This window comes from Suncus etruscus, chromosome 16 (genome assembly GCF_024139225.1).
Source record: "Suncus etruscus isolate mSunEtr1 chromosome 16, mSunEtr1.pri.cur, whole genome shotgun sequence".
In the NCBI taxonomy this organism is placed as follows: Eukaryota; Metazoa; Chordata; class Mammalia; order Eulipotyphla; family Soricidae; genus Suncus; species Suncus etruscus.
Genome location: NC_064863.1, coordinates 49364740 through 49374213, shown reverse-complemented (window position 1 = coordinate 49374213; position 9474 = coordinate 49364740). Strand labels below are relative to the sequence as shown.

Genomic DNA, 9474 nt, shown 5'->3' with positions numbered 1-9474 from the left:
GACCATCAACTATCCCCTGTATTATTAAATATCTCCAGGACTCTTATATAATCAGGAAGTCCCACATGGGCCAGGAGGGAATATCCCATATAAATTATGTGAGTACAAAGTAAGAGTGGACACGTGTTGCCTGAGTATATAGTCCCTGAGCACATGCTAATCACATCTTCCACTGATCCAGGAGAGCTGACAGTGTGTCTCTGTGGTCATCCATATTTTCCAAGTTCTTCATTATTTTGAAGGGTGAAAATATTGTCATGATGTTCAGTCTCAGAGTTAGAATGTAAAAAATTTATTGGAAAATAAAGGAGAAGGAAAAGAAACTCCTCCAGGCATCCGACAATGTTAGTATACTTTTTGAGGTATAATTTTGAGGAAATATTTTGTAAGAAATCTGAATCTTTGTATAGGCTTATATAAGAAAATCTCAGATATAAGACAATAATCATTAGACTGGGCAGCAGGGGAGAGGCAGTATAGAGAGTAAGGCATTTGTGCTGCAAACAGTGATCCATGGGCCACCTACATTCTGTGTCAAGTTAATTCCTAACCACAGAGCTTTGGGCAAAGTGGCATTAAGAAAAAAAAAAAGACAATGTGTAGATTGCTATAAGGAATTTCTACATTTGTATAGGCAGACTCAAGATATGTACAAAGGGCTCAATGTAAAAAGTATCTGACTAAAATGATTCCTCAGAGCTAGGTTATTGATTAAATTTGAAGGAGTAATAAAGATCTTTTCAAACCATTGAAGAAATGTATTGCAACTACACTTGACCTCAAGTGGTAGTCAAGTGATTTCTTTAAAAGGAAAATAAAACCCACTTAGTAGTAGTAAGATAGTGGAAAACAAACAAACAAACAAACAACAATTTTACTTATTTGTAAGATATTAGGAGAAAAGCAAGAACTTAGAAAAAGTCAAAGGAAAAAATTCCTGGACTTTGATCATAGATTTGAGTTTATCAAAAAGTAACATAAGCAAGCAAGACCCCTGCATTTATACATTAGATATTATATTTATTATATTATATTATATTATATTAACTTTATACATTATATATATTCAAAATATATATCACATATGGATTATATATATATATATATATATATATATATATATATATATAGGGGCAAGAGAAAGAGTACAGTAAGGTACTTGTCTTGGATTCAATTGAGCTGTGTTTAAATCCTGAACACTCCATATGATTTCTGAGCAACAAGAGAGAAATCCCCAAGCACAGTCAGGAGTAAGCCCTCAGCACAGCTGGGTGCCACCCAAAACCAAAAGTATTATAAATAAATAAATGCTTACATAAATATTTATAATTAATTACCTGCCAATTATATTTTAATAAAATTAGAAATGATTGCTTTGGGTAAAAGACTTCAGACTTGCTTCAGAAATAGGATTATCTTTTACCATATTTGAATATATAAAATATCTGAAGAGATGAAGTTGAGGATGCCCATAGTATATTTGAATAAGAAAAAGTACTTCTATAAATATTAGAAATAATATATTACACAAATGTATTTCTGAATGAAATGTTTTTTTCATCGTTATTCACCCCATCACAAACTCAAGATTCTTTTTTTTTGTAATTTTAAACTATTTAAATATAAGGGTGAAGTGGCATGTATTATTTATATAAGCACTTGAATCAGGAAGGCAGGAAGGATCTATTGCTTTAGTACTCCCAAAGGTAATGAATTCTTGAGATGTAATAAAAAAGAAGAGACAGGGTTTAGAGGAGTTACTTTTTCACTTTGTTTTAGTCTTACCTGGCACCACTGCAGACCCAGATTAGACTGGAATCCCTAAGGAAAGAAACTACAGCATGAACAAAACCTTTCTCTGAGTGACTATCCTAGCAGCAGAACTCTGACCTGGGTAGAAAGCCCTCTGTGGGGCAGGATGGGAGTCCTTTCAAAGTTAACTTGGAACAGAGGGACCCCAAGCCCGAGCAGAGAGCACACAGACACTCTCCACGTGGGAACCTGAGACAGGCTTCTCGCTGCCTCACCCCCCGCCCCTCCTAGGGACCCCAAGCCCAAGCAGAGAGCACATGGGCGAGTGTTTTTCCCCAGCACCTCCATACTCTCCACATGGGAGCCTGAGACAGGCTTCTCGCCACCACACCCCGCTCCCCTGAGCCTGAGCTGAGTGCAGACCGGGTGAGGAGAACCCTGCACCTGACCCACTCTGCACCACTGAGACGGCTATGACCAATAGACTGGGTGAGCTTGGGCCTGCCACATGGACCATTGGCTAAACTAGAGCAGCCTACACCCCGATCCCCGGAGTGGACCTGAGACTCCCCAAGGGCTGAGCGTAGTTACTGGGTGGGTTTGACTACGGGAAATTCTTCTGCTGAGGCTCAGAGGGGGCGGAGCTTCATGAACTTCCAGAGAGGGGAGGGAGGATAGAGACCTAGGCTCAATAGGGCTCTCAACCATTGTGGCCAGGAGCAGAACTGCACTGGCTGGCAGGAATAAGGAGAAGGAAATTGACCAGACCCACTGAAGGAGGGCTGACTTCCAGATAGGGGAGGGAGGGCAAAGGAGCTAGGCTCAACAGCGCCCTCCACCATTGTGCCTAGGAGAGGACCTGCACTAGCTGACAACAAAAGGAAGAACAACGAATCAGGCCACATAAAGAGCACAGGAGGAGCCAAACCTCAGTGAGCTCACTCAACAACCCCCTCTAGAACCACGCTCAGGGAGGGGACCCATCCCCACACCACAAAGCAGGCTGAATTTAGAAGGCACAGCACTCCAAACCACACAAATAAAAGCAAAGAAATATGGGTAAACAAGGAGAACCCTAATATCTGGAGATACAGAGACAAATTCTAGCAAGTTCCCAAGTCCACCAAAACGCAGAGATCCATGGGAAGGAGACCTAACAGCAGCCATGAAAAAGGAAAAGCGGGGCCGGGCGGTGGCGCTCGAGGTAAGGTGCCTGCCTTACCTGCGCTAGCCTAGAAGACGGACCGCGGTTCGATCCCCTGGCGTCCCATATGGTCCCCCAAGCCAGGAGCGACTTCTGAGCGCATAGCCAGGAGTAACCCCTGAGCGTCACCGGGTGTGGCCCAAAAAAAAAAAAAAAAAGAAAAAGGAAAAGCAAGAATTGATAAAAAAGAAATGAAAGAAACGCTAGCTACTGAGTATAAGAAATCTATGGTTGAACAAATCAGCCAAATTAAAGAAGAAACGTTAAAGAACATGAGAGATTCCATAAAAAAAGAATTGAAGGAATTAAAAGACAAAGTAACAAGCCTTACGAGCAGAAACACAGAGTTGAAAAAACATATTGAAGAACTCGAAGGAAAACTGCAAACAAAAAATGACCAAGAAACCAACAAAGAAATAAAAGGCAAAGCACTGGAAGGAAAAGTACAGTATCTAATGAACAAGGACAAAAGAAACAATCTAAGAATTGTGGGTATACCAGAAGGGAAAAAATAGGGAAAGGGGAAGAACCAGTAGTCAAGGAAATAAGAGCAGAGAACTTTCCCACCCTCTGAAAAGAAACTTCAGTGCAAATTCAAGAAGTGAAGACCCTAATAAAATAGACCCTAATAAACCAACACCAAGACATATAGTAATCCAAATGGCAAAACAAAACAAAACAAAACAAAACAAAAAGAAAAAAACAAAGAGAAAGATGAACTCCTTAAAGCAATCAGGGAGAAAGAAAACCTCAAGTACAAAGGAAGGGACATAAAAATCAAACCAAATCTCCCTTTGAAATAATTCAAGTAAAAGACAGTGGAATGACATATTCAAATGACTGAATGAAAGAAACTTCCAACCTAGGGTCCAATACCCAGCAAAACTATCATTCATATGGAAGGGCAGACTAAAAACATTCTCAAAGAACGAACTTGAATTATTTGTGCAAACAAAGCCAATCCTAACCGACCTACTCAGAGACAAATTACACAATCCAAACTCCCGATTGTAACAAAAACCACCCTACACAACACAACTGCACAACAGTCCTCTCTCTCAATAATCTCCCTAAATGTTAACGGACTAAGCTCTCCAATTAAAAGACACATAGTAGAGAACTGGGTTAGAAAAAATAAGTCGGACTTCTGCTGTCTTCAAGAAACACACCTACAGGATAAACACAGGCTTAGAATAAAAGGATGGAAAGTAATTATTCAGGCCAATGGAAAATAAAAAAAAGCAGGGACAGCCATTCTTATATCAGACCAAATTGCATTCAACCTCAAGAAAATGATCAGAGACAAAGAGGGTCACTACTTACTGATCAGGGGAATATTAGATCAAGAAGTACTAACCCTGGTAAATATCTATGCAACTAATGTAGAGCCAGCAAAATATGTGAGGCAACTGCCCGCAAACCTGGAGAAACACATGAAGGGAAATGTGATAATAGTAGGGGACCTCAACACTCCACTATCACCACTGGACCGACCCACCAAACAGAAAAATAGCAAAGAAATAAGATCTCTAAATAAAAAATTAGAAGATCTAGGGCTAATAGACATATAGGGCACTCCATCCCCAGAAAGCAGAAAATACATTCTTCTCAAGCCCACATGGAACCTTCTCCAGAACAGACCATGCCTTAGGACACAAAGCCAACCTATATAAGACCACAAATGTAAAGATCATTAGAAGAACCCTATCAGATCACTATGCAACAGAGGTCAAAATTGACTTCAAGAAGAAGCAATGGAAAAAAACTAATACCTGGAGATTAAACAACATGCTGCTCAACAACAGCTGGATCAAAGAGCAACTCAAGGAAGAAATAAAAAGACTCCTTGAGACAAATGATAATGAAGAGATAACTTGTCAAAATTTGTGGGACACAGCAAAAGCAGTAATTAGGGGGAAACTCATAGCAATACAGACCTATATCAAGAAACAGGAAAATAACAAAAATTAACAGTTTAAAGGATCACCTCAAGGAATTGGAACAACAGCAGCAGATAAATACAACCACAACCAGAAGGCAAGAAATAATAAAAACCACAGCAGAAGTAAACAACATAGAAACTAAGAAAACAATACAAAAATCAATGAGACCAGGAGTTGGATTTTCGAAAAAATAAACAAGATAGACAAACGACTGGCAAAACTCACCAAAAAGATAAAAGAAAAACACCCAAATCAATAGGATCACCATTGAAAGGGGAGAGATTATAACAGAACCCCAAGAAATACAACATATCATGAGATCATATTATGAACAACTATACACAGCTAGGCTAGAAAACCCAGTAGAAATTGACAGATTCTTGAAAAAATACCATATTCCGAGATTGGAAAAGGAAGAACTAGAAAGCCTAAACAGACCAATCACCTCAGAGGAAATTGAAGGTGTAATTAAGAAACTCCCTAAGAACAAAAGTCCAGGCCCAGATGGATTTACAGGTGAATTCTATCAAACATTCCAAGAAGACTTTCTACCATTTTTTCATAGACTCTTCCAAACCATCGAAAATACAGGAATCCTCCCCAACTCCTTTTATGAGACTAATATTACACTCATCACCAAAGATGGCAAACACACCACCAAGAAAGAAAACTATAGACCAATCTTGCTAGTGAATAGAGATGCAAAGATACTCAACAAAATCTTAGGAAACCAAATCCAGCACTTCATGAAAAAGATCATACATCATGACCAAGTGGGTTTTATACCAGGAATGCAAGGTTGGTTCAACATATGCAAATCAACCAACATTATAGATCACATCAACAACAAGAAAGACAAAAAACACATGATCATATCAATTGATGCAGAGAAGGCATTGACAAAATCCAACACCTTTTCATGTTAAAAACACTCAGCAAAATAGGGTTAGAAGGAACCTTCCTCAAGATAGTTACAGCTATCTATGAAAAGCCTACAGCCAACATTATACTTAATGGCTAGAAACTAGAAGATTCCTACTAAGGTCAGGAACTAGGCAAGGCTGTCCACTCTCTCCACTTATTCAATATAACCTTAGAATTCCTAGCAATAGCAATCCGACAAGAGAAGAGAATCAAAGGAATCCAAAATGGCAAAGAGGATCTCAAACTATCTTTATTCACAGACGATATGATGATATACATTGAAAACCCTAAAGAGTCCATAGTAATACTCCTAGAAACAATTAACCAATACAGCAAAGTGGCTGGATACAAAGTCAATACATAAAAGACAGTAGTGTTTCTATATACAAACAACAAAGTCAAGGAGGGAGAGATTAAAAACACAATTCCATTTAAAATAGTATCAAAAAATATGAGGTATCTAGGAATCAATCTTACAAGGGAAGTGAAAGATCTATACCAGGGAAACTTTAAAACACTCCAGAAAGAAATTGAAGTGGATCTAAGGAAATTGAAGAACATCCCATGCTCATGGATAAGTAGAATTAACATAGTAAAAATGACTATCCTACCCAAACTACTATATAGATTTAATGTAATGTCTATCCAAATTCAGACATCATTCTTTAAAAAATTAGAACAATCAATCACAAAATTCATATGGAACCACAAAAGGCCCAGGATAGCCAAATACATACTGAAAAACAAGAAGCTGGGTGGCTTCTCCTTACCGAACTTGAAACTATACAATAAAGCCTTAGTGAACAAAACAGCATGGTACTGGAACAGAGACAGGACCTCAGACCAGTGGGTCAGAACAGAATTCTCAGACATAAACCCCCAGATATACAGCCAACTAATATTTGATAAAAGATGCAAGACCTTGAAATGGAACAAAGAAAGTCTAGAGGAGGAGGAGGAGGTCGGGAGTTCTCCTTGAGTGCCGGGCATCTGGGGTGCCAGTCACGGGACTTCTGCTCAGGACTGGGAAGATGAGTCTTTGGAAGCAAACCCCCAGTGACTTCTTAAAGCAAATCATCGGTGGACCAGTTGTGGTCAAGTTAAATTCTGGAGTGGATTATCGACGGGTCCTGGCTTGCCTGGATGGCTACATGAACATTGCCCTGGAGCAGACAGAAGAGTATGTGAATGGCCAGCTCAAGAACAAGTACGGGGATGCCTTCATCCGAGGGAACAATGTGTTGTACATAAGCACACAGAAGAGAAGGATGTGAAGGCTCTGGATGGCGGTGCTCAACTTTCTAGGATTAATTTTTTTTATCAGTTGTTTTGCTTTTGTGACACTATCTGTCCCATTTTCCTGAGTTGATTTCTTACCATTGTGACAAAGAGAAATGTATAAATGTGTGATTTGATTGTCACGAGAGTCCTTTAGTGTTGAGTCTTGGTTCTCATTTACTGTCAGTACAATGTACAGAAAGAATTAAAGACTACATGTTTTTAACTCCGACAATAAATTATTAAAAAAAAAAGGTGCACAAACTAACAGGCATCATGTGGCTCAGCACACGGGATACCATACCCAGCTTGCACTATGAGAATGTCCCGAGAAAACTCTTTAACATACACTTTATCTCTGGGTTATACCTTCTTTTAGGATTTGAAGCTCGTGACCAGTCAGACCACTGAAGCAGCAACTGTGACATACAGACTTATACTACAGGCCCTATTCACTGAAACCATTCAAGCAAACTAGCATTCCCCTGCTATTTTCTCCTCTCTTCTCACTACTTTCTTTTTTATTTTTCTTTTCTTTACTTTTCTTCTCTTTTCCTTTTTTCTTTCCTCTTCTCCCTTTCTTTCTAATGTATTTTCTCTTTTCCTCCTTCCTACCACTTCCATAAACTTCCCCTTTCCCTCTTTGGAAATCCAACTATCCCTTCACCCCTCAATACTATCCAGACCTGTATTAAAACTCTTCACTCTCAGTTCTTAATCCATTAGGCATCAAAACTAACCTCCTAATCCAACGAACCAGTACCCAGCACACAAGCAAAGGAACAAACAGTCAAACCCACACCTCGTCCCCTGCAAGAAAAGGCAACCAACTCCCCTGCGGACTCATGCTGCGTGGCCCTCCCTACCAACTCCCCCTAATGTGGATTGTTACTTGAAACCGGACTTAGCTCTAAAAGTATCCCCAGTGCAAGAGCTCTTCCAAGACCTCCCTGCTGCAAATCTTTACCAATCTCAAGAAGGTCAGGTGCTGTAATGGAAAGGTGCCTGGGAACCCACACACCACAAGAAAATCCCAAAAGACAAGTGGAAACCTAAACTTTCAACATAAGTATAAGACCTGTATTACACCACCTCCTTACCTGCTTTTCCCCAAAAGTAAAGTAGTCTATTGCATCACTTTGTTCCTTTAATTACTTTGTTAATTCATTTCTTTAAAATGTTCATTCTACATATACATAGGTAAGCACATATATTTTTATTCCTATTTTTATCATTTTTGGGTGTGTGACCTGTTTCTGTTTTCTTCTCTGTCCACCCCCAAATGCACTGACAATATAATGTAGCACCACTTCTCCCTGCAAAGGCACACTAATAAAAGGGGAAATCTTACATATAAAAATGAGCTCTTATCTACTAGGGATAAGAACTCATACTTGTTTACAATACAGGGAATATCTCCCACCTTGAAAATATGTCATGCGGACCCAACTCAGACCCCAGGTGATTAGACACCATCTGTCCAGCCTTGAACCCTGGATCCCAGACATAGAAATGACAAAGTTCTTCACAACAGCTATGGGAAACAAATCCCAACCTGGATATCCTTAATACTGCTGGGCCACCAACAAGTGCCAGCTCTAATATGATATCCTGATAATGAGGAAAATGGGAATAACTTGACCTAAAAGCAGGTTATCCTACCTCATCAACTAACAATGAGACAAAATCAGAAGACTTGTCACCCTTTGGTTGGTCCAAAAGCCAAGATTGCGATTTACAGATGACTGGCTACTAGAACCATGACTGGACAGTATATATCTTGGAACCAATAAAAAAGCCCTAGTCTAGGGTTCGAATTACGACCTGCACAACAACCATGAACCCCAGTTCCAAAAGTCTGGCTGAGAATATTGCAACGGAATGGGGCTTCTGGAACACAATGAAAGACGCTATCCTAGGTTCCATCCTAGGATCAGTGCAAAGACCAAGATCACCAATCACAGAAGATGGATTAAAATGACACTGAGGGAACGGAATTTCTAGAACCACAAAGAAAGACTTCATCATAAATCCCACTCCTAGACCTGTGCAGATACCGAGATTTTTAGATACAGTGGTCTGATTTTACCACCCAGGAAGGAGAAGAAGCCTTCCAAACACCACAAAAGCACCAAGGGGAGAGAAAATGAATCTGAAAGGAGTCTATAGTTAATCACTCCAAGGGTGGAGAAACCCCATATCTCTTAGGCCAAGTGAATTCCTTTTCGAATGACCCCAATATTTACTGTGCCATTGCAGGAGGGGGAAAAAAAGGCAAAAAGCACAAAACATATTTTTTTTATTTTTATATGTATTATTTTTTAAATACTCATTTATTATTATTTTTTTATTTTTATTTACCTATCTACTTCT

The 9474-nt window shown here is 39.3% G+C and overlaps 1 protein-coding gene across 1 annotated transcript; it reads left to right on the top strand.

The window, feature by feature from the left end:
• The first annotated feature begins 6794 nt into the window (after positions 1-6794).
• LOC126032294 (U6 snRNA-associated Sm-like protein LSm6) lies at positions 6795-7327 on the top strand. Its single transcript, XM_049789955.1, has one exon. The coding sequence runs from the start codon at positions 6855-6857 to the stop codon at positions 7095-7097; it is 243 nt and encodes an 80-aa protein (XP_049645912.1). The 5' UTR covers positions 6795-6854; the 3' UTR covers positions 7098-7327.
• The last annotated feature ends 2147 nt before the right edge of the window (positions 7328-9474 follow it).

What these genes read in the sequence shown, in the direction of transcription:
- LOC126032294 (XM_049789955.1), top strand. Translation starts at nt 6,855, where the DNA reads ATGAGTCTTTGGAAGCAAACCCCCAGTGACTTCTTAAAGCAAATCATC.